Source organism: Zingiber officinale, chromosome 10B (genome assembly GCF_018446385.1).
Source record: "Zingiber officinale cultivar Zhangliang chromosome 10B, Zo_v1.1, whole genome shotgun sequence".
NCBI lineage: Eukaryota > Viridiplantae > Streptophyta > Magnoliopsida > Zingiberales > Zingiberaceae > Zingiber > Zingiber officinale.
The window spans coordinates 88001618-88027859 of NC_056005.1; the positions used below are offsets into that span (position 1 = coordinate 88001618).

The 26242-nt window shown below is 38.6% G+C and overlaps 1 protein-coding gene across 3 annotated transcripts; it reads left to right on the forward strand.

Annotated features, from left to right (window-relative positions):
• Positions 1–12610: 12610 nt before the first annotated feature.
• Positions 12611–23109, forward strand: LOC122029308 (eukaryotic translation initiation factor 2 subunit beta-like). 3 transcript variants are annotated; one of them, XM_042588247.1, is made up of 10 exons: positions 12611–12795; positions 12902–13039; positions 15713–15818; positions 15953–16008; positions 16101–16155; positions 16295–16392; positions 18360–18505; positions 21086–21228; positions 21761–21846; positions 22699–23109. In XM_042588247.1, the coding sequence occupies exons 2-10, from the start codon at positions 12995–12997 to the stop codon at positions 22774–22776; spliced, it is 813 nt and encodes a 270-aa protein (XP_042444181.1). In that variant the 5' UTR covers positions 12611–12795; positions 12902–12994; the 3' UTR covers positions 22777–23109. The 3 variants fall into 3 exon arrangements, with proteins under 3 accessions (XP_042444181.1, XP_042444180.1, XP_042444179.1); XM_042588246.1 differs by having other exon boundaries at positions 12909–13039; XM_042588245.1 differs by having other exon boundaries at positions 12612–12795; positions 12967–13039.
• The last annotated feature ends 3133 nt before the right edge of the window (positions 23110–26242 follow it).

Here is a 26242-nt window from a genome sequence, read left to right on the forward strand (position 1 = left end):
TTGCTTATTACCCAAATTCAGTAACACTTCATCCAAGACATCTCTAAAAAATGTTGGTGAACAATATGAATAAGATTGTTTGCTGATTTTGCTCTTTCCCTCATCTTCTTTTACTTTCTTATCCTTGTCCTTCTCCACGAATTTCTCCTTAACCTTCTCCATAGTGCTCCCCGTAACCTTCTTTAATTTTAGAGTTTTCTTTCCCATTTTTACATAAAAATAAATTAACAACTTAGCGAAAATAAATTGATTTATCAATCATACCATCAAGAATAAATAATATAAAATTAGATATTAGACCACTTAAATTTAGTATATTATTCAGCTTATTAATAATTACTATACAATAATCATATATCTCATTCAATCATTCTGATACAGGTTATGATAGATTGGCCTGGTGGATGAAGGAGGGGTCAAGGTTGAGAAAGATAGGAACAACTGGAATAAAGGAGGGGTTTAGGTCCAAAGAGATAGGAAGGGTATATAGTCGGTCGAATATGTTGGTGCAATATCCCTCAGGTCAAGGTTGACCTGGGTAACCAAGCTGAGTCTTGGTTTGGGTTTAGATGTTTGACAATAAGATATTGATTGAAGAAGAGTCAAGTAGGTCAAGGTTGACTGGATACTTGACTGGGAAGTCCTAACTGGGATGTTAGGCAAAATGAAAGTCCTGGTGAGTGAAGCCAGGCAGAAGAAAAGTCCTGGTGAGTGAAGCCAGGCAGAAGAAAAGTCCTGGTGAGTGAAGCCAGGCAGAAGGAAGTCCTAGTGAGTGAAGCTAGGCAGATGGAAATCCTGGTGAGTGAAGCCAGGTGAAAGTCCTAGTGAGTGAAGCTAGGCAGGTGGAAAACCCTAGTGAGAGAAGCTAGGTGAAAGCCCTGGTGAGTGAAGCCAGGCAAGGGAAAATCCAGATGGATCAAGGATGATCGGACATCTAGTGCTGGGAAGTCCAAGTAGGTCAAAGGATTGACTGGATACTTGGCATGAAAGAAAAGTCCAAGTAGGTCAAAGGGATTGACCGGATACTTGGCACAGAGAAAAGTCCAAGTGGGTCAAAGGGATTGACCGGACACTTGGTAAGGGAGTCCTAGCAGGTCAAGGGAGTGACTAGATGCTAGGCATGACATACCAACATGTCAAGGTTGACCGGATGTTGGTTTGGGAGGTTTGGGACTTGGTTTTGGACAAAAATCAAGTGCTGGATCGATCAGTGGATCGATCCAGACCTGTCCCAGCGAACAGAGAGCTTCTGGATCGATCCGTGGATTGATCCAGAGGTCCCAATCGATCAGTGGATCGATTGGGACGCGGCTGCTTCGCGCGATCGATCGTGGATCGATGCTGCTTCGAGCGATAGGCGCTGGATCGATCCGTGGATCGATCCAAAGCCTCCCCGATCGATTGGGAACATTCGAATCGATCGGGATCCGACCGTTGGCATCGTTTATAGCTGCAGGCGTGTGATGGCTGCGGCATCTCTTCACGATTTCATCTCAGCTCTCGCCAACTCCTCCACAGCGCTCACAAAGCTCAGATCGCCAGTTCTTGAAGGATCTTGGAAGCTCTCCAAGTCAAGAGGCGGATCAAAGCCAAGAAGAGAAGCTAGGGTTAGGGTTTTGTACTCATTGTAAGCTTGTAAGCTTGTATTTCTTGTATCCTTTCCCTCTCTTCTTGTATTGAGTCTTGTAGGGCTTCTCCGCCCTTGGTAGTTACCATAAAAGAGAGTTTTATTTAGTGGAGGGTGTGTGTGTTGGTGTGGATCCTTGGATTAGTCACCTCTAGTGAGGTGGATATCAAGTAAAACCAACCGTGTTAGCGTTATGTGTTTGTTTCTGTATTTTCCGCTGCACATCTTTGAAGGAACAAGCAACGCCGAGCAATGAGCGAAGCGCGACGAGCTATTCACCCCCCCCCCCCTCTAGCTACTTTTGGTCCTAACAAGTGGTATCAGAGCAAGGTTGCTCTTCACCGGAATCACCGCCGGAAGGGGCAAACATATCAAGAAAAGCTAGAGGGTGAAGAAGTTGGAGCAAATTCTTCAAGTTCAAGATTCTATCAAGCTCAACTTCAAGATGCAATTCCAAGATGGACTTGGATTTGACACAAGGGTGGCTCCACCATACACATCGGCAAGCTTCGATTCTTGGAGATCAAGAATCGAAAACTTTCTTATGATGGAGATAGAGCAATGGTTTGCTCTAATGGAAGGCTTCAAAGCTCCAACGAACTCCAAGGGCAAGCTTCTAAAGAAAAGCAGATGGAGCTCAGAGCAAATTCAAAGGGGCGAGGCAAATGACAAAGTGACCAAGCTTCTGGTCAACTTATTGCCTAGCCACATCTTGGCTCGAGTTGGAGAATTCGAAGATGCCAAGGAGCTTTGGAGCAAATTGGCCAAGCTTCATGAAGAGATCCCCTCCACTATACAAGATCATGAAGAATCCAAAGAGGGTGACTCTTTGGAGCAAGACCAAAAGGAGGATTCCGAGGTTGATAGATGCTCAACCTCCGAAGAAGAGGAAATCCAAGATGCTTCATCCTCAAGGGAATGCAACGAAGGGAACAAGGAGGGAGCATACTCCTTGTTTCATATTCAAGATGATGAAGCCTCCACCTCTAGGATTGAGGGGGAGCAATCCTTGGTGACACCGGATCAAGAAGAAGGAGAAGCTTCTACATCCGGGTCAAGAGATGAAGAGGATGAAGAAGCTTCCACCTCCACAAGTCAAGAAAAATCAAATGGAGGAGCATCACTATCGGATCAAGAGGAAGCCCCTACATCCACATCACATGGAGGAGAAAGCACCACCCATACACAAGAAGGTATAAATGTTTCAATTAAAAATAAAAATCATATAATATGTTTTGAGTGTAGGGAAAGTGGGCACTACAAGAGCAAATGCCCTAAATTGGCCAAGAAGAAGGGCCAAGTGGCACAAAAGGGCAAGGAGAAGCCCAAGGAGACCATCCCCGGAACAAAGAAGAGCAAGGAGCACATCGTGTGCTTCTCTTGCAATCTAAAGGGACATTACCGAAGTCAATGCCCTAAGGGGAAGAAGGTGGTCAAGGCTCAAGGAGGCACTAGTCAAGGGGGAGCCTCCAAGGTAAAAAGGAAGGTAACTTTCATTGAGCCTATTCCCTTGCAAAATGGTAAAAAGCATGCTAGGTCAAATTTTTATCATTTTAATGCGATTTACCATAAGAATAGGAAGCATGAGGGCTTTAAGGAAAAGCATGTGGCCCTACATGCCAAAACTACTATCCCTAAGGCTAGGAATGTAGGTAAAAACCTAGGCGATAACTCTAAGGATGTAAGATACAAGCCTAGAAACAAAAATGCTCATGGATCAAATGAAAAACCAAAAACTAAGGACTTAGTGATAGAAAATCAAGTCTTGAGATCAAGGCTTGATAAAATGGAAAAGACCCTAAAAAGGATGGAAAATATCCTATTAGGGCAAAATGAGCATAACCTAGGTTTAGGGGTACAAAAGTCATCCAATGGTCATAGAGGTTTGGGATACAAACCAAAGGCTAAGAAGGATGTGCCCTCTTACCATAGAGTTCCATATAGTTATGGAACAAACCCTAGGTCTAGTGGTCAAGCCAAGAATACTAGGGAAGTCATCCCTAAGAGTATTTTTGCAATAAATGTGACTAAGACTTCTAAGAAGTCTAAGAAAGTCACAAACAAGGTCACAAGGGAGGTTATCCCTAGAGTTGACCTAGAAAATGTGACCAAGGCTTCTAAGAAGTCCAACAAGGTCACTAGGAAGGTATCTAGGGAAGTTATCCCTAGTGAGTACCTAGAGCATCCAAGGAGCACCAATAGGTGTTGGGTTCCTAGGAGCATCTTCTCTACCCCATAGATGGGTTAGAGAGTGTCAACTCCGATTAGAAGGGTAGTTAACCCAACTTTGAGGAAATTGACACTCAAGGAGCATTTTCAAGGTTTTAGTTAACCTTTGAAAATGAAATGGACCTTTTATTTACTCCTTGAAAGAGTAAAATGTGCCAAATTGGAGAAGTATTGATTTTATTTTAAAGTGGCACAAATTTGAGAAAACACAAGAACTACCAAGTTGGGATTTTGGTATGTTCTTAGGAAATTAAAGGCAAACTAAGCCTTAAATTTAAAAGTGCTACTCTTGAGGAAAAATGGAATATGCCAACATTTGAGGACATGTTTACTTTCAATTGGCATACATTAAATCAAGGAAATTAGAAATGCCAATTTAGGTTTTGGCACTCTCTTGAAGCACTTTAGGGCAATCTAGGTTTAAGTTGTAAGTTTAGCTAAGACTTTAAGGATAGTTAGATAGTTAATCTAGGTATATTTTATTTATGCTAAACCTTGCCATGATTGTTTGCCCATCATATGCCATGACATCATGTCTATTTTTGCATTCATGTTTTATTATGAAAAATCCAAAAAAAAAAATTACCATGTCATGACATTCATACATCATGTAGTAATAGGATATTTTCTTTTGAAAATTATTTTCTTTTGATGTATGCCATAACATAATCATGCATTAAGTTTAATTCCTTTTAATTAAGGACGAATGGCATTTAACGACACTTATTAACAAGTGACATCCTGGGTGGATGTCTAATATCTCTAAAATGCCTAGATAGATATGCATGATCCCTAGAATAGGGCAAAACCAAAATTTTACATCTCACAAAGACCTCTAAGGTGACTTGTATGTGTTTTAGTGCATATTATATACAAGTGAGATGTTAGGATGATGAACAAAGCTCAAGATGTTGATTTAGTGCATTCCTTTGAGTTTTAAATTCATCAAAACACATAGTTATGTGTTTTCCCATCATTGGGAAAGCTAATGTACAAGTCATGTGCATTATGCCCAAGGAACATGATGGGATATTGGTTTTGAAAATGTTTTTAAAATGTTGTTGGAAAACCTTGGTGAAGGCTATCTTTTGATAGTAATCACCATTGAATAGTTAGACACAAACTTGAAGAAAAACACTAAAGTTTTTGCAAGTTTTCAAGTTTGTGTCAATCTTTGAAAATATGATGTATTTTCATAGAAAGCTATTTTTCCATGATTAAGTATGCCCTAAATAATGTCTACACGAAATTTCATAATTTTTAGATTTTTGTAGAATTTTCTAGGGGTTTCTGAAGTTGACTGAAATGGAATTTCAGCAACTATCAGAGCTCCGATCGATCCATGGATCGATTGGAGTTCCATGAATCGATCCATGGATCGATTCAAACGGCAATTCTCACGAGCAGAAGCTCGCTGGATCGATCAGCCGATCGATCCAGGGAGTCTGAATCGATCGGTGGATCGATTCAGAAAGGTTTAATCGATTGGAACCCAACTTCAATCGATCCAAGTTGCTGATTTTGGCTGGGAAGGCTTGATTTCAGCATCTTTGAACCTCTTTGAGTCTAGGTAACCATTCCAAACCCCTTAAATACATTTGTCTACATACAAAGGGTGTTTTCATGTTGAAAACAAGGATGGATTGGTTAACGAAGACTAAGTAGAAGTTTACGTTGAGGTTGTTTCAAATTTTGAATATTTGAACCTCAAAACTTCTAAATTTGGGTTTCCTAAAGGTTTAGGGATTCCAAGTCATTGTTGGTGCAATGACAGAAGTTACCACCATGTCTTTAGGGGGAGGGACTCTTTAAAGATATGAAAATTATTTTTCATGAACCTTGGAAGGTGGTTAACCTTCTGTTGTGAACTTGCTCAAGGTTGAGCATTTAAACTTGAAATGGGGAGAAATGGGGAGTGGATATCCTCATTATTTCAAGTGGACACTCAAGTGGTAGATAATGCTCAAGGTTGAGTAGTTGTCTACATTGAGGGAGAAGTTAAGGATAAATGAAGGGTATGGGACCTTCATTATCGTGTTGATCACAACGAGTGATGTTGTGAACAACGATGCGCAACTCTTCAGGGGGAGAGTCTTCAACAAATGGATTTGTTGAAGTGTGCCTAGAATGGAGCATAGGTTGATGTGTGTCCAACGATGGGTTGATGTGTGCCAATAGGGGAGAATGTATGGTTAAGTTTAGGCTTTCATTACCTATGGGAAGGTCATAGGGGAGAATGAAAGGACTCGTGAAAGGGAGTAAGTTAGGCTTTCATTACCTAGAGGAGTTTGCCCTCTTTGGGGAGAATGAAGAGCTTAATTTATGCTTTCATTACCTAGTGGCATGAAGAAGGAGGCTATGGGATTAGCCTAACTTACATATGGGATTGTAAGTGTTATTGTGGTATTGTCAAACATCAAAAGGGGAGATTGTTGGTGTAATATCCCTCAGGTCAAGGTTGACCTGGGTAACCAAGCCGAGTCTTGGTTTGGGTTTAGATGTTTGACAATAAGATATTGATTGAAGAAGAGTCAAGTAGGTCAAGGTTGATGGATACTTGATTGGAAGTCCTAACTGGGATGTTAGGCAAAATGAAAGTCCCGGTGAGTGAAGCGGGGGAGAAAGTCCCGTGAGTGAAGCCGTGGGAAGTCCTAGTGAGTGAAGCTAGGCGGATGGAAATCCGGTGAGTGAAGCCGGTGAAAGTCCTAGTGAGTGAAGCTAGGCGGATGGAAATCTGGTGAGTGAAGCCGGTGAAAGTCCTAGTGAGTGAAGCTAGGTGGAAAACCTAGTGAGAGAAGCTAGGTGAAAGCCCCGTGAGTGAAGCCAGGCCAGGAAAATCCAGATGGATCAAGGATGATCGGACATCTGGTGCTGGGAAGTCCAAGTAGGTCAAAGGATTGACTGGATACTTGGCATGAAAGAAAAGTCCAAGTAGGTCAAAGGGATTGACCGGATACTTGGCACAGAGAAAAGTCCAAGTGGGTCAAAGGGATTGACCGGACACTTGGTAAGGGAGTCCTAGCAGGTCAAGGGAGTGACTAGATGCTAGGCATGACATACCAACAGGTCAAGGTTGACCGGATATTGGTTTGGGAGGTTTGGGACTTGGTTTTGGACAAAAATCAAGTGCTGGATCGATCAGTGGATCGATCCAGGCTCTGGATCGATCAGTGGATCGATCCAGACCTGTCCCAGCGAACAGAGAGCTTCTGGATCGATCCAGAGGTCCCAATCGATCAGTGGATCGATTGGGACGCGGCTGCTTCGCGCGATAAGCGCTGGATCGATCCGTGGATCGATCCAAGCGCGTTTTCAGAGCACAGAGGCGCTCTGGATCGATCCAAAGCCTCCCCGATCGATTGGGAACATTCGAATCGATCGGGATCAGACCGTTGGCGTCGTTTATAGCTGCAGGCGTTCGATGGCTGCGGCAATCCTTTCACTGATTCACTCCAGAGCTCTCGCCAACTCCTCCACAGCGCTCACAAAGCTCAGATCGCCAGTTCTTGAAGGATCTTGGAAGCTCTCCAAGTCAAGAGGCGGATCAAAGCCAAGAAGAGAAGCTAGGGTTAGGGTTTTGTACTCATTGTAAGCTTGTAAGCTTGTATTTCTTGTATCCTTTCCCTCTCTTCTTGTATTGAGTCTTGTAGGGCTTCTCCGCCCTTGGTAGTTACCATAAAAGAGAGTTTTATTTAGTGGAGGGTGTGTGTGTTGGTGTGGATCCTTGGATTAGTCACCTCTAGTGAGGTGGATATCAAGTAAAACCAACCGTGTTAGCGTTGTGTGTTTGTTTCTGTATTTTCCGCTGCACATCTTTGAAGGAACAAGCAACGCAGAGCAACGAGCGAAGCGCGATGAGCTATTCACCCCCCCCCCCCCCCTCTAGCTACTTTTGGTCCTAACAGAATAAAGGCCGAACGAGCGCCCCTGCGCTCATATATGCTCGGCCGGGCAAAGCTCGCCCGAGCATAAAGGCATTTAGCCTTATATAATATTCTCAGCATATGATCGACCGAGCGAGTGCCCCCGCACTCATATATACTCGGTCGGACAAAGCCCGCCCGAGCATAAAGGCATTTAGCCTTATATAATATTCTCAGCATATAACCGGTCGACCGCAAGCCGAGCCAGCACCCACGTGCTCATATATGCTCAGTCGGGCAAAGTCCGCCCGAGCATAAAGGCATTTAACCTTATATAATATTCTCAGCATTAATCGACCGACCGTAGGCCGAGCAACCACCCATGTGCTCATATATGCTCGGCCGGGCAAAACCTGCTTGAGCATAAAAATATTTAGCCTTATATAATATTCTCAGCATATAATTGGTCGACCACAAGCCAAGCGAGCACCCACGTGCTCATATATGCTTGGCCGGACAACGCCCGCCAAAGCATAAATGCATTTAGTCTTATATAAGACTCTCAGCATATTACTGGCCGACCGCAGGCCGAGCGAACACCCACGTGCTCATATATGCTCGGTCGGGCAAAGTTCGCCCGAGCATAAAGGCATTTAGCCTTATATAATTTTTCAGCATATAACCGGTCGACCGCAGGCTGAGCGAGCGCTCACGCGCTTATATATGCTCGCCCGGGCAAAGTCCACCCGAGCGTAAAGACAGGTTTAACTGAAGGTAGTCTTAATATACGGTCGGCTTGACCGATCGACCGAGATATATTCAATAAGAAGCATTCTTAACAGTATATACAACTGGCTTGATGGATCGACCGAGACATATTCAGCAGGAGGTATTCTTAACAATATATATGGCCGTCTTGAACATCGACTGAAAGATATTCAACAGAATGTATTTTTAATAGTATATATGACCGGCTTGAACAACCGGTCGAGATACGCTTAACAGAATATTTGGCGGGAAATATCTTTTAGAAGCTTCTTCAATTATGATGACGTGTCTCCATTATAAATACAGGTCATAAACGACAAAATAGGTATATCTGGGGTAAAAAAAGATTCCTTAAAGGATTATTATAGGAAGTATAGAAGATGACTTCATCTCCTAACAAACTCTAACGAATCGAGGACCACCTCACGACTACGGAGGTCATGTGAGGTAGTATAAAAAGGAGATCCTCTCTGTAATGACCCAAATTTCCTCATTTGGAGTTCTAATAGTGGTTAAAAATATTTAGAAATACTTTAGAAATATTCTAGAGATTTTTAGAAATTTTTAGAGTATTTTTATGCAATTTTTAGAGGTCGTTTGGTATTTTTACTAAACAAAAGAAGTTACAAAAAAATAAAGAAATTTAGCCGAGGTTCAAACCGAAGACCTCCGGCTAAGCAAAGCCTTTCGTTGTCTCGACTGACCAGGAGCCCAAGCAGGCGTTGCTGATTAAAAGAAGCATGAAATGTATTTAAGTAGTAGAAGTTAATAACAGGTAATAATAGGAAGAAAAGGGTTGCAGCCGAGATTTGAACCCACGAGCCAAGCCTTAAGCAACGCGTGGCTGACCAAGTGTTCACGCGGACGGATCTGTTTAGAAAAGGTAGCGAATTTATTTAAGATAGTTAACAGAAATATTAGGTATTAAAAGGGAGAACTTAGGGGTTATGTTCGGGAAAACCAAAATCGCTCCTCTCCTTTTCTCTCTCGCTCGCGACGGCGGAGCTCAGGCGGAACCGAAGGCAGCTAGGGTTTCTCGTCTCCAGGGGCCAACCAAAGATCAATCCGGGGTTCCTTTGCAGTCTCAAGACCCTCTCGTCGGGGAGAGCTCGTGGGCATGAGGAAGAGCTGGGATCTCGAGCTCGCCGAAGCCCTAGATGTTGTTTCCGGTTGTGAGTCAAAGAACAAGGGTAATTGCTTCCTCACCTGCAGAAGAGTAGTTTCGGATTTATGTTAGTTCTTGTGTTGATTTCGAAGCGTGTTTTAAGGAGCTTTTGTTTTTTTTGCTTGCTGCCGTGAACCCTAAAGAAAGAAAGAGAAGGGTTAGCTCAGTTCAAGCAGGTGGATTAGATTTCCTTCAAAGCCTTGTAATTAGTATTCTCAGGGTTTGACTCAAACCCTTTCTGTTTGTTACCTTAGTAGGCATGATCGGTTCATATAGGGCCTTGTAGATTTCGGAATCTGTTGTGGTTGTAATGATCTCGAAGCTGTTCTGTTAAATTCTGCAGTGATTGAATAGATTTGGAGAAATACAGGATTTACTTTAGTTGTTGTTTTGTATTCTCAGATAGCTGAGGCTTCGGATTGGGTTTCCATGTGAATTCGTTCTGTTTTCCTTGGAGTTCTGATGTTGATCCATTATCGTGGAGGACTGTGGTGATGTGTGAATTTCGTCTTGTTGGTTTGGTCTTGTGATTGTTTATGGATTTAGTGTGATTCTTTTATAAAGGATAGCTGACTGATTTAATTTTTGGAGGGTTGAAGAGTCCTTATGCTGAGGTGAGTTTGTGGTGTAGAGTAATAGAATTTAAGCCATATAGACTCTTGTTAATGAAATAGCTTCGAAACTGATACAGGATAGAAATTATGAATACTGTTTCATTTGTCATGATTAGTTATTTGCCTATGGGTTAAAGTTACTGTGGGTTGGTATTAATACTTGTGAACAATCCTCTATTTTGTTATGCATGAGTTGAATTATTTCTCCGTAGATTATTTATGAAATGCACAAATTTGGCTTTGATAAGTTTTCGTTACGAATGGGTATACTTAAGGAATAAATGAAATAGGCTATGGTTACAGGAACAGATATGGAAGGAATGACTGAATAATGCTACGAAATGAATGACTGGAATTTATTAGTATAAACAGTGGATGTGTTAACCATGCTGTTAACCCTTTGTCACCATTCTTTCTCGTTTAGGTTTATTTCCTTGCTAGTCCGTTAAATATGCACGATTTGCTTTTAATATGCAGATTCCCTTAGAGCAGATTTCTTAGAGCTTGTAGTACAGGTTTCTTAAGAGCTTATAGCACAGATTTCTTTAAAGTTGATAGTGCAGATTTTGAATTGTCTAGCATAGCAGTTTTTGTTTTGTTTGACATTGTAGATTTTGAATTGTGTAGCATTGCAGTTTTCTTATAAATAGCATGCTTAGTCTAGCTTCAGTTTATACGGGACTACGGTCCAATGGGTGGGCTCCCATAGTCGTCCCTAGGTTCAGATAACCTAGCTCTAGGTTCAAATAACCTAGCAAGAGCAAGATAAGATAAATTAGCTTATGAATCAGTATTTTGCTTTTATCAGTGGCACTGTGCTGGACTCTTAGTTATCCTTGGGTTGGGCTCCCATCGTCGTCCCTAGATTTAGATAACCTAGTAAACCCTACTAGATTCGGGACTAGCTACCTCGGGTCTAGTTAAGGATGCGCGCATAACAAGTACAGTTGCCGGGCCCATCAGCAGCTTGATTATTATTTTTATCTATTATGAAAATAATTTTCAAAACTTCACAAATCAGTTATGTGAATACAGTTCACATCCAGCAATAGCCTAGCAGCTTATGTATCAATTCAGTCAAACTTATTATTCCGAAGTATTAAAGTATAAGTTTCTAAACAAGTAAAACAAGCTTCACATAAGTTTAAAATCCAGCAAGTTTAGTTTTCTTTTATGCTAGCGTGTTTGTTTAGATTTGCTTTACATGTTTAGCATTCCAGTATGCCTTGTTTCTTTTGCTATTAAATGAGCATGAGTAATGTTTCTTTCTGAGCATTCAGTTTTAGATTTCTTCCAGTTACATGCATATTCGAGTTTTGTGAGTTAGATAGCGTTTACTAAGCAATTTTGCTTATAGTTGCATTTTCCTCTTACTGCAGATAAAGCAAAGGAAAAGCTTTAGCAAAGGAAGGCGACAAGGAGGTGTTCGATGATGTGTGATGCAAGGACTATGGGAGAGACTTGGGATGTTATTGAGTTTTCCGCATTTTAGTGATTAATAAATATTTGAAATTGTACTTTAAGATCCATGTCATTTGAGATTATTTTTGTTTTAGATTGCATGCTAAGATGAACTCAGTTTAGTAAGTATGTATTTTTGGCGTTTGACGCTTATTTAATTGCGTGGATGTCTGATATATGTTCCAGCCGCCTGTGGCTGATGTATACTATGTATGTATCTCAGTTTATGGTCACCGGTACAGGGGAGATGCTGTCGAATTTTTTTCGGTAGAGACTCCTCGTGGTTCCGATCTTACCGGTTAAGTAGAGTTAGTAGTTAAGTAACGGTCATCCTTAGAGAGTAGTATAATAGGGAGAAGGGTGGTTGTTACACTCTCCGTTGATAAGGTACGTAAGTTCTAACATCCAAACTCTGTTTCACTTCAATTATTGTTCTTCTTCTTTTTCTTCTTCTTCTTCTTCCATATGTGAGAGAAACTGACTTGAGCGTCGGAGGACCTAGCCAGGGATTCCCAGCTCAGTCTTAGGTTACTAACGCTCTGTTGACTCGTCTCACTGTACGTAGGAACATTGAGGAGTAATTCTTTAGATCATCGGAATTCATCTTCATCGAAGGTCATCATTATTCATCAGAATCAGTTCTTATTTTCACAGATTTAAGACAGGAACATATTCAATTGAAAAAAAAATTAAATATAAATATATTCAGAAAATTATAATCAGAAATCTATAAATTAATATTATTCAAACTAACAATATCGACCGTACAAAAAAGATAGGAACAACGTTAGGGTAACACTAAAATGAGCGCGGATAATTGAAGCAAACTATATTCGGTTGAATGTTGTATGGCAAAGAATGTAACGGTTTTATCGGCTCAACGTTAAGGTAACGTTTGTGTTCAGTGGAGCTGTTATAAACAAGGAAGTAGCTGATCCGATCCTCATGTTCCTGCCCAGCAAACCCTTTGCCCTATCGACGCCAAAACACAGGGATTCTGCAGCCTCTCTCTGCGGAATTCGTGGGAATCGATAGAACCCGAGAGATCGATTTCGTCGTAGAAACCCGGTAATTCCGGTTCCTTTTGTGAGCGCTTTCTTCTTCGCACGTATTTCCTTGTAGTTCCCCTACTATTGTTTATTTTTATTATTATTATTATTTACTTTTTTATAAGGAGCTAGGTTTTGGTGGATTCTGCTCGATACGCTGCTTTAATGCTCTCTATTTGGTTGAGCGCAGTTTGCTTAGGAGTTCAGAGATAGGGAACATGTCTAACGAGAATCCTACTGAGATGAAAGAGGAGGTTCCAGAGGTAAGATTGCTCCTTGCCTCTTTTTTTTTTTCCTGTACTTGTTTGTTCTATGCACTTGATGTCAGTCGGTTTTACATTTGCTCATGTGCATTTCGGGCAATTTGCCAAATTTTGTGTCAATGGATGTTTTTTCTCCCTGGTCATGTTGCTGCTGTTTGGTGATCGGCTAGGCCTACTTGTTTTACTTGTCTTTCAGCGTTCATGGTCGTGTTAGTTGGAAGTTTGATACCATAAATTTGGGGGAAAGAGGATATTATGATGCAAGCCATTGATAAATAACCACTCTATGGGTATTTATAGACTCTTGATAAAACCCTAAATTTTGAATTAGTAATATGAGACTAAATCCACTAGACTAATAACCCTATTAATCTGATAGCTCTAACATTCCTCCTTGAAGCTGGAGGATGTGTATTATCTATGTCTAACTTGTTACATGGATTTAAAAAGCACTCACGAATAAAACATAGATTATGCACAACAATGAAATAAGAAGCATGATGCTCCACTTTGGCGAAGTCAGACTTGATGAAATAATACACCATACAGCCAATGCATTGTCGATCTTAGATCAAGATACAACCAATAATGTCTTTGGCATCAAATCAAGATATAACCTCAAGAACTAATCTTTCTAGCGGGTTTATTTTTTTTTGAAGCAACAATTACATTAGCACACAATAGATTGAGGGAAAAAGAAAGTGCTCGAGGGTCTTGTAGGAGTGATAGGTTGATAGATAGACCCTATGCTAGACTTATCAACATTGGAATAGGACATTTTGTTTGTTTGTCTTCACTAGCTTTAGGTGACACATATGTAACACACAGAGCTAATGTTACTGGTTGGTGTTACGTATTGAAGAAAGGCTTGCAGTCACATGTGGGAGAAGCTGTGGCAGAGGTTGTGCTCAAGTGTGGGGTTGGAAGGAGGACTTGAAATAACTACTTAAGATTAATGTTGTTGCTTGATTACTATGTGCGCTACTGAATGGCAGCAGATAATTGTTTGACGCTGCTGCCTGTGACAAGAGAAGCAATGACTACAATGTGCTTCACGGATGAGGAAACAAAGGGAGAACAGTTTTCTGTTCCACGGAAAAGGTACTGATGGAGGACAAGTACTGGTGGATGCAAGGCTTCTCTGCTTGTGGATGCACATGGACATGCAGCTTTAGGGTATTTGTGGAGGGCTTCTCATTGATTATTTGAAGGGGAGCCTTAGCGCAACGGTAAAATTGTTGCTTTGTGACCAAAAGATCACGGGTTCGAATCCTGGAAACAAGCTCTTGCAAAAAAGCAGGGTAAGGCTGCGTACAATGAATCCTTCCCCGGGACCCCGCATAGCTAGAGCTTTGTGCACCGGACTGCCCTTTTTTTTTTCTCATTGATTATTTCCACCCAAGTATGCCTAAGTATGTGCGACTCTTTGGTGGGTATAGTGGATCACTGATGGATGCTAGTTGATTACTATCAAGGTACTTGTGGACAAGGTTTAAAATTTCGACATGTGTCGAGGTTTCGGTCCTGGACCGGAACAATACGATTTCGGTACCGTATCGTGCCGTGCCGATATAGTTTCGGTATTTTTTAAATATAAAATACATTAATTAAAAAATAAAATATTTAACATTAATATTTTAAAAATAAACAATATAAAAAATAATCTTTAAAAAAAAGGAAAAGATGTGAAATAGATAAATAAATAAATATAAAATTAATTAGATAATTTTATTAGGATTTAATAAAGTCTCTTTATATTATCTCCATCATAGCTATGAGTTAATTAAAATAATTAACCTAAGTTTAATTTTAAAAAATCATAAATCCAACACCACTTGTGAGCTCGCGCGACTTCGGCATTGCCGCGGGGTTGCGCAACCCCTCAACCATGGCCAGGATCGCGTGACTCCTTTGGCACGACTGCGGTGGTCGTGCGACCCCTCTACAGGGTTGCACAATGCCTCCACGACCGCAGCGGAAGGGTTATGTGACCCCTCCGTTGTTGTTGCGGGCTCGAGCGACCCCTTCACTGCGGCCACAGGGTCGCGCAACACGTTGCAATTGTTGTGGATCTGGTGCCGGGGTCGTGCCGGTGCCGGTCGCCCAGCGGAATGAGATGTTTCGCCTATTTCAATCGTCTTGGCACGACACTTTAAACCATGCTTGTGGGAGAAGTCAATATGGGCCATATTCAAGATTAAAGAAAAGGATGAGCTTTCCACTTGAATCTCCCCTCACTTGCTTGGGCTTTTTGTGACAGGCAGGGATAGAGAGAGGATTGAGAGATGGAGGGGTGAATACTTTTTCTGAAAACCTAACCCTGAATGGGGCTTTGGTACCATGTAGAGTTTGGAGAAAAGTAGAATATTGCATTACATATCATTAATGAATTAACGGTGTAATGGGTATATATAGACATGATAAAATCTTAAATCTAGAGCCATTAACACAGGACTAAACCCTTTAGACCACTAACCCTATTAATCTAACACCTTTAAGAGATATTTCATTGAACAACTTTAGCAAGTTTGGATACATTTGTAGGACGATAATTTGTTTTCATTTTTTTCCTTGATTTTCAGATTTGTTGCTTCTCTGGACTAATATTGATTGCATTTGTCTTGAATGTTTTATTTATATTTATATTTAATATGTTTCTGGTTGATTGCTTAGTTGGCTCCCTTTGATCCAACCAAGAAGAAGAAAAAGAAGAAGGTAGCTATTCAAGATCCTGCTGAGGAGGTAGAAAAGCTAGCTGAGAAAACTGAAAGCTTAGCAGGTATGATTTTTAGGATCCATCTCTGATCATTCAAAGTAGCTTTATTTTATTAGACTTTAGTACAGTATTTAACTTTCATTGATTAAGCTTAAAGGCTCAAACATCTTCTAGCTGACACTGGTATACTGTTCCAGTTGATGAGATAAGTGGACCTAGTTTTGTGGGAATGAGGAAGAAAAAGAAGAAACCTGTTAGTAAATGCTTTGTTGCCTGACTCTCATCCTTTTGTCCAAGTTCTATGCTGATTCTATTGCATAATGCCATTACTTTTTGTTATTTCAGGTTGAAACAAATTTTTTGAATGAAGATGATGGAGATGCTGGAGAAGAACCCAATGGTAGGACACTTCAGCGTAGATTATGTTGCTTCCATTTAAATGATAATATGAAGAGTTCAAAGCTGTTTGCAGTTGATAAAGCAGTCGATTATATCACCACTCATTTGTAATCAGATACATTGCTTCCACAATTATTTAGGTGATCAGATTGGAGAGGACGAGCTAGGCGAGGGTATTGTGTTAGGAGTTGTTCAATACCCATGGGAAGGAACAGATCGTGATTATAAGTATGAAGAGGTATGATGAACCTTACCTTGAAGATTAAGTTCAAGGACTGTGCCTTTTGTGGTAGTGCAGATCATTTGATTTTTTTTATTATTTTATTTTCTTGCTTCTGTCATTCTTTTATGTTGCACTCTTATTATAATCTTGTATCAACATTTCCACAGTAGTTTTTAGAGGATTGTTTATTTATATCAAAGGTGCTTAATATATTAAGATGCTAACATCTTGAACCGAGAGAACTTACATGAATGTTGAACTTTTAAGATTGACATGTTGTAAATAAAACAGTGTAGTAGTGTTTGGTTGTCCGAGACTCTTGGTTTCTGAAAGACTAAACCATGGTATGTTGTTAGTGGACAAGGTATGTACTAAATGGAATTTCTCAAAATGTTCTTTTTTTATGGTTTATCTAAATTATAATTTAATGGCATAAAATCTGCTAACAATGTAATGCAAACGTTGAAGGCATATTCAATGGCTGCTTGGCTTCAAGCTGAGGTAATGAATATTTATTTTCTAGCCTATATGGTTATGCTATATTGAAGTAAGAAATTTATCAAGTATCTTGTCAATAATTGCTTCCCATCTTTGATGAGGAAACAGTAACAAGTCCTAACTAGTTTGATGATTGACCAGACTTGTTCATATCAGTATATGGTGTGGTTTGTTCAGCTGTAGTGGCTGGTGTGAACTTAAAAAGAGATGGTTAAATATAGTATCCTGTTTGACTTAATACATATCATTATGACCATGCCATTCAATACTTATGACGAAGTTTTATTGCAGATTGAATTTTTTTGGTTGGAAAAGAATAAGAATAGCAGTTATCTAGATATTTCATATTATCTAGACAATATTAGTTGCATGATTATGCTATTTACAAGATGAAAACTACAGTTTGGCTGTAGGTTTTGATAATTTTGGTTTATGATGATTTTCACGAGCTTGACTAGTTGCAAGCCTCCTAAGGCACTAACAGACTGCATGATGGATGATGAATTTGTAAAAAAAAAATATTTGTAAAAGTTACTGATAGACTAGAACAGAAAGTTTCTGCATGGAGTCTTTAATTTGGAGATCTATTATCTTAATAAGATAGTCAGCATGACATTATTGCTAATGGAATTAATTTGTGGCACATGGACTTCAATATCCCATATTGGCGTATGTCGAGATCTCTTATTGAAGTTGACGAGTTTTCTTGTTATCATGAATTCAGAATTGCACACCCTAAGTTAACAAATAACTACAAACTTATTACTAAATTTGATAGGTTAACGACTTATACCAAAAGCTTAAGCTATTTTGAAAGAACTGATATCATTATCCATATAAAATAATATAATATGCATTTATATCCATTCCCATATGTGTGATTGGATACCATTGGGTTTTCATTCCTAAACCCAAAACATGAATTAATTATGCAAATATTGCTTAAATATTACTAATATGCAAGATTCAGACCCATGCCATGTTGAAGTCTATGAAAATCCATTCCATCTCAAAATATCTAGGCATTTGGGAGGAGACACCCTCCTTTATATCGAGTTGTGCCAGGCCATGGGATTTGAAACGGTGCCTATTAATGTTTAAACTTTAAAGTAAGCGTACCTTGTTCAGATATCTTTGGTTTCAGCCTACGTTTTTTTTTATTGGCAAGTCTTTTACTACTTAGCTATTATAACGGGACACACATTGCCCCAATTGTGCTCATTATGCAGCATTGATTAACATACACAGGAATGCTGAATCTTCTAAATCGAACTCTTCATGGGATAAATGTTGTCTTGAATTGTCTGGCATGTGTTGACTTTCTGCTTCAGTTTTTATGCCGGTTCTTGTAATACATTAAGATATTGTGCATTGCTTTTCCTGACTGTCTATCTTGCATACTATTTTCTAAAATTCTTATCTTGTACAGCAACAGAAATTGTTTCATCGACCATTAAAACGCTGTTCTATTGTTGATCATCCAGTTGCTAGGTAGGGTATTTAATATACTACGGGAGAATAATCCAGATCTTGCTGGAGATAGGCGTAGGACGGTGATGAGGCCTCCACAAGTCCTGAGAGAAGGAACCAAGAAAACTGTGTTTGTTAATTTTATGGACCTCTGCAAAACGTATTTACTTTTCTCTTCCTTTTATAGCCTTTGCAATCCTTTTGTATCCTCTATTTAGTTTGTTTCATTCACTTGTTGGTATGAATCTGGATTATGGTTCACTTATTAAAGATGGCTATTAAGTTTTATTTACTTGATGTTTTATTTTTCCCCATTTGGATTATAAAAACATAGCTATTTGCTAATCTGTAAGGTTTCAAAAAATGAATGCAGGTGCCATGCTGTGGACCAATTGGACAGTGCATAGACAATATGCAGAGGCATATAATGTCTTATTAATAATTATTAAAAAAATATTTACATCGACAAAAAAGACTTTGTTCGTGTACAAAAAGTATATTAATTAACAAGTCTTATTTATTCTGTCACTATTTCACATAGAAAAATATATGCTGATCATACAATGCATAAGACATGAAACATAACAATCAGTCTTAGTCAAATTTAGAATCAATGATATATAATACAAGCAACATGCATATAATTAATATTTCAAGTTTTTATCACAAGTGTTTATGTTAACATGAGTTACGAACCATTAAATAGGGTTTTTAGCAAAACATGATTCTTCAATCTGCAAGTGCCAAAACTTAGAGGAAGTATCACGAACATAATCAATGATGTTCATTATATTTCTTTGTGAAAAGCAAGGCAGTTGAACACTTGGAAGGCACAACCATATTTTGCCAAGTTAAGTGCCAATGTTCAGGAGGGATTTGCAGCCCATCCTTCACATCTGAGACCAAAAAAAAGGAAGTGCTACATCATTTAACCCCTACTATCTATCCGTGTCTTTTGAATGCTATCTTCGGCACAGAATTATGCTTTACCCGATCATGTTTCCATGCCTTCCAAAGGTCATCACAGACTGGAAGTGATATGGATGATAAGAAAGATGTCTAGTTTTTTGTCACTAGGTGAAAGTTAGGACATTTAGACATTTAGAGTTTAGAAGGTATAGAATATAGTTTTGCACTCTCCCAGAAATAAAGGACACAATTATAATGAATGATGTTCCATTATGTTTCTCTGTGAAAACCAAAGCATTTAGACATCCAGTGGCATTGAACATGTTTTATAAAAGGATGATTCTGCTTGGAGTTGTTATTTTTTTTACTTCCCTTTATGAGTTGTGCTAAGTTGCCCTGTCAGTAGCTGTATTATTTTGCTTTGTTATTTGTTTTTTACTTTATGAGTTGTGCTAAGTTGCCATGTTGGTAGCTGTACTATTTCGCTTCTCGGATTAAAATCTCTCCATGAGCACTGTGTTTAAAGATCTGGCTAGCTGTCATTTGTTGACTCCGGCACTGTTGGCATTCAACTCTGGCAAGGTTCAATAGCTGGATAGATTATGGTTAGGTCATGGGTGGCATCTAGTGAATGGGTGAGGAAAGTTAAGGGCGGAAGAAAAAAATTGAAAATGGGCCTTAATGGGGACTTCTGGACTTCCAGAAAGTTGGAGCCTTTAGTAGGCTTCTTAAAAAGGGGCCTTTTCCCATTATTAATTATTAATATTACATATCTTGATATTATATAATCTAAATATAATTAGATACATAACTACTTTTAATAATTTGATACTATTAATATGATTATGTAATCTGATATTATATGATGCATTATATTCTCTGATATTTTAGTTAATTAAGTATTTAATCAGAGGGATGGGGGTATTCCAAAACCACTGCAGACTACTAATACGTTCGAAATTGGTACTGAAATCAAATTTTTTAACCTTGTTATTATAATCTCTAACCTTCTTGCTATTATTGTTATTGTAACTATCCTCAGTTGATGAGTCATGATAAAATAAGAAGAGTTGGAACATAGGATACTCATATTCGCAAATATGAAGCTTATTATTTTCAAGCTTTAGCACAATGATTATGGGCTTTCTTCATAATGAACATTAACCACTACGACAATTCGTGCAACTAAACTGTTTAACCTTTTTGGCTAGTCATGCATGAAGTGTTCATTTATTTTGTCTAGTGGCATGGCAATATTTTAATGTCTCAGTTGGTGAAGTGGAATTGTTTATATGCAAAATAGTCATAGACAATTGTGGTGAATGTAGGGAGATGATTGCTCATTTTTTTTGAAGGGGCGTCTTGGCTCAACAGTAAAGTTGCCATCATGTGATCTCTAGTCACAAGTTTGAATCGCATAAACAGCCTCTTGTAAGGCTGCGTACGATAGATCTAATGTGGTCCAACCCTTTCCTGGGATCCCGCATTGGCGGGAGCTTTGTGCATTGACTGCTCTTTAATAGTATTTGCAGTTCTGATTAATTGGTCATTCACTTTGATTTCTATATTTCCAGTGATGTCCAAATATAATAATTTGGCTTGTTTGGTCATGATGTTCTGTTCTGAATATCAATTGTTTTAATTAGCTTGGAAGGTAGGTTTTTTTTGTAGCCTTAAAGAATGGTTGCTTCAAGTAGGACAGTTTACTGTTTTAAATCAATATAAGCTCTGTTGTAATGGAAAAAAATGAGCATTTTATTGGACTGATAATAGATATGAAGAATTGTAAAAAGTGTTTGCACACATGAGGGATTTTATATTTTATATACAGGATGCACAGGCAACCAGAGCATGTGATGAATTTCTTGCTTGCTGAAATGGGAACTAGTGGTTCCCTTGATGGACAGCAGAGGCTGGTGATTAAGGGAAGATTTGCTCCAAAGAATTTTGAGGGTATCCTACGAAGATATATCAGTAAGTTAACTACACAAATTCCATCAACAGCGGTCCTGTTTCTTGTTGAACCTGGTCTTCTAAATTTTGAACTGTTCAAACATCAGTAACTTAACTGAATTTTGGTGCAATTATTTTATATTGTTATATTTGTATTTGTGTACACATGTTGACAGAGCAGACGCATTAGTGTACATGAAATGCAGATGCCCTCAGAAATTAATTGAGTGAATACACTTTCTTCTAGTTTCAGTTATGTATTTTGTGCAACCTTAGAGGGAAATGCTGAGTAAATATTTAGAGAAATCACAATGAGTTATCTAGCAATGTGTCCAGACAGAAAATTTGAGGACCAAATTTCTGAAATTATGCTAGTGTTTTGTCTTGGTGAATTGAAATAGTTTATATCTTCATCTTTTCCTATTGGTTCCCAAGATAAGAAAACATCTCAGAACCCAGAAAACATGGGGGAAGTCTAATACAAATCGTGTACTTTAATCATTCAACGGAATGAATGGATGATTATATTTCACCATGATTCCAATTCATGCAGATGAATATGTTATATGTAATGGTTGCAAAAGTCCAGACACAATTCTCTCCAAGGAAAATCGTCTATTCTTTCTTCGATGTGAGCAGGTGAGCACTTCATTTAGTACCAACATTCTACTTTGTCAATTGCATTCAATCTTTGTTATTTGTTTTTGTAGCGGTAATGGTCAACCAATATGATGCTACACTATATTCCATGTCTCTAATTTTTGCGCCTGTTATCCTTGAATATGATGTTGATTATTTTTTGTTTCATACCAGTCTGTTTCATAGTTCAGCTTTGATATTGAAAAGCTTTATTAAAAATTGTTCTCTTAGTCAGTCTCTATGATGACTCATACTGCATTTAATAAATGACCCAAGATGATGACTTTGATGAGTTGTGAATGTTGGTTAAATTTTTTGAATTTCTAACTACAATAACTTGCAAAACAACGCATCTAAAAGAGATTTGTACTGCTTGTAAAGAATGTCTTGGATCTAGTATGATATCATTTACAGGACAAAGAGTGGGTGTTTAAAATGTAGAAGAATTCCTGGAGTGCTGTTTTGATTGTCTTGCCCTCTTGATCCTAAATAAATTTTACTACTATTGAATGTTCAAATCCTTTGTATTTTTGACTTAAAAAGAGTAATGCCACATTAAAAGATGACCTTTAACTTTTATAGTTAGGCAAGTCCAATTGATTAGACTTGATGGCTCAATGATAGAAAAAAAGTTCAAAAGAAAATTACAGTTAATTCAAATTCAAAGTGATTTAAAAGATCTGAATGTTACTAATGATATCACGTCTCTGGTCAGCATGAGCAACAGTTACTCTGTTTTACTTTTGTTTATTGTCGGGGAATGCAGTGCAATCCTTTCTTATTGTCAATCTATCTCACATTTGATTCTGGGATACACTCATATTGACTTGATTATGTTTATTAAAACTGCAGTGTGGTTCTTCGCGGTCAGTAGCACCCATCAAAGCTGGTTTTGTGGCTCGAGTTGGCCGTCGTAAAGCTGGCACATGATCAGAATGATCTCCATCTCAATAATGCTACTCTTCAACCATTTCAAGAGGCTCTGCTTTGTTGTTCGTTTATTTGATCGCTGCACTTTTTAAAACAGTTTTGTGTCGTGCGAATCTTTTGTTGAGAAAAGTTGTTGCTCCTACTTCTACATTCTGTTTCTGCCTTCTTTATCGTCCTGTTGTCTGCTTTTGATAGCTTGTGTCCTTATTCTGGCGGTATTGAGTACAAGATGGGGCTTGCTTGTGCTGATAATGCCACATTTGTATCATAAAAATCAGCCAACAGATACCTCTTTATGGTATTAAAATTTTATTTTATTTTATTTTATCAAAATGGTTATGGACTAAAAGATTACTTTTATTTCCAAATTATGCGGATTGTTATATCTCACTAATATTGTTTCTACTACTTTCAAATAATTTTTGGCACTCGAGTAGTATTGAATTTTATTTTTTTTAAGGCCGTAAATAGGGCTTTTTGGAACATATTTTATTGAAAGGAATACTATTATGAAAGTATAGTAATGCTTATAAATAAAATTAAAGTCATACGTAATTGTGTTTTAAATTAAAGTACGGTTATAATTTTTTATAAAAAAAACAAAAATATTTTTATTGGGGTATATTTTTCTTGGCAGGACTAAGGGTAGTTGTTTTGCTATCTGGTATCAAGCTAAGTTTTAAAAAGATAATCATGCAGGGGTAAACTCCACGGGTACAAGTATTAAGGAAAGAATTAATGCTGAAATTTTATCTACTAAGTTTTGAATGTTGGTATTATGCAAATCATGCTATTTCAAAGGAACAGGTCTTAACTTGATAATAGGCGAAGACACGCCATGATAAATCTAAGGGCACACCTATGTGAGATATAACATGGTAAGAACTGCCCTTTCAAAACTTGATAATTTCAGAGTAAGTCTCATCCTTAGTACTTAACCCTATCTTGTTCAAATATCTAATTCCCCTTAGTAGATGAACAATTATATTATTACCAAAAGTACGAACTCATATAAAGACGCAATTAAAGTCACTGAACACCTTGAAGCTCCACCAATTGGTTTTGCCAAACCTACTGATTTTCCAACCAACACCTCAGCTGTCCTAATAAAATAAAATAATACACAAATACAACTCTTGGTTCAGGTAGCAAAAACTCTAAAAGACATATAGTCTGATCTTAAACTTATTATAGAACAAACAAAGAAGGGAGTCCAGACAACTTCTATACCTGACGACTTGGTGGAAACACTTAAAAAACTTGTCCTTAGGCCCAATTGACAAACCCAAAGAAGGTAAGGGAAAGCTAAGAGTTTTCAAGGATCCTTACAAAGTGCTTAGGGAAGAAAATGCCAAATTAAAAAATTAATGGTCACCAGAATTGAAATTACATCAGTACTAGCACCTACTTCAGTTAAAACACCTTTATTTGAAGATCAGATATGAGAATACAGGCGAAATCAACGACAAATGCATAACCTCCAACATGCAACATGAAGATTAAGAAGACAACTTACTGGACAACAGAGTTCACAATACACTTTGGAGCAACAATTGGACCCTCAAGTACAATTACGTTTGTCTATGCAGGAACGTGCTTCAATAGTTCCTGCTGAAGTTTTGTACCATTCGCAACGAGATGATGTACACCATAGGGTGTATGTTCATCGATCAGAAGAAGTTGTGCTTATCACTGAAGGAGGCCAGCTGGACAGAAGCTTCATCCAAAAAGAAAGCTTCAACAGTCTCCAAAGAAGCCATATGCAGTATGCCCACTTAGGTGTCTTACAATTACGCATACAGGCTCTTCATCGACAAGAAGAAGGTACCATGGCTCTAGTCATCTTTCGGGATAACCGATGGCTTGGTGATCAAGCTATCCTTGCCACAATGGAAGTTGATCTTACTCAAAGGAGTCAACTTGTTTATGTTATTCCTGATATTATGTTAACCATTGGAGATTTTTGCAGAAACATTCAAATCTCCATCCTCACAAGAGGATATGAACGATGGCAGAATGGCGAGGCAAATCTCCTAATTACTAGGGGATTAGTTGGTCGTCTTTCTAACACCCCTAATGTCGGCTTCGCCTATGAAGTACAAGGTGTTGTTGATTATTTAACAAGCCATGTGGTTCGAGCCTTGCCAGGAAGGAGATATTCTACATCCAGTTTACAAGGACTAGACTGGATTATTAAGCCTCCACAACTTCTCAATCTATGCAACCAGCTGAAGTTAATAGTAGAAATCTAATTGACGGACGAATATCCGTAAGCTTCAGCAGCTATAAAGCTGCTTCTTCATCAAAGTCAATAAAATATAATGATAAAGACGAAGAAATCCAGAGTGATGAAGATACTATTCAAACATTGGCTGTATTAATTGAAAGAGATAATGGTATCCTTGAAGAAGTTGACATTCCAACAAATCCAGAAATTGAAGAGACAACCTATCCATATTTACTGGTACACAAACTATCTCCATTTGCAATTATTCCTGTTAGAAAAACTACTGGCACTGCAAGATTGGATTTAGTTGCTAGCGAAGATTGTATTCGAGGTCGAGGACTTATATCTACATGAATCAGCATGGAAATACCATGGGGAACTTATGGTCGAATAGCAACTAGATCAAGTGCAGCATTTAGACTTGTCTTGATATTGGAGCAGGTGTTATTGACTATGATTACAGAGGCAAAATCAAAATTCTCGCCTTCAATCATTCTGATCAATATATTCATATTTATAGAGGAGATTGTGTTGCTCAACTCATCCTTGAGTATATTGCTATGCCTGAAGTATATGAAGTTCAAAGTCTAACACCAACTAACCGTGGTGCAGAAGGATTTGTATCCACAACTCCTATCCCTCAAAATAAATCACATAAAAAACCAGAAGCATGATGGGATACTTTAGACGAACCAAATGGTAAATATGACTATTATGTTAATTATGCAATTCTCAAACCACTTCTGGATTTGGAACTTCCGACACCCTCATGGGATGATGAACCACAAGAAATCCCACAACAAACTATCCCACCAATCATGGATATTCTATTACCTAAAGAGAACCATGGCATTTTAACCCTCACTCAGGAAAGAGAACATTTTCAAAGAAGTCCTGAGGAAGACCATGCAGGAGCTACAAGCTCAGGGGCCACTGTACTCGGTCCATGGAAACTACTCAAGATGATTCTGATTATGATTTCTTTCACCAAATCCAGTATATGGCCTCTCTCACTCAACCTATGATACTTGAAGAAGACTTTATTAATCCTTTTGCATCAGAAGGTGGTGGGGATGAATTAATTGCAACTGGTTATGAGATGGATTACCCAAGTCTACAGCGCTTAGTAGAACCCCCCCCCCCCCCAGCAAATATATTCCTCTAGCACTGTGGGTCCCCCAGGATATCCCCCAGCATCAACAATACAACCTATTCCTGGACCATCACAGCCAATTTATG

Excerpts from the sequence above, each read along its gene's own strand:
- LOC122029308 (XM_042588247.1), top strand. The coding sequence starts at position 12,995 with ATGTCTAACGAGAATCCTACTGAGATGAAAGAGGAGGTTCCAGAG. Across the intron at positions 15,819-15,952 it reads GAAAACTGAAAGCTTAGCAG|TTGATGAGATAAGTGGACCT; the intron begins GTATGATTTTTA and ends ATACTGTTCCAG. Across the intron at positions 16,393-18,359 it reads GTGATTATAAGTATGAAGAG|TTGCTAGGTAGGGTATTTAA; the intron begins GTATGATGAACC and ends TTGATCATCCAG.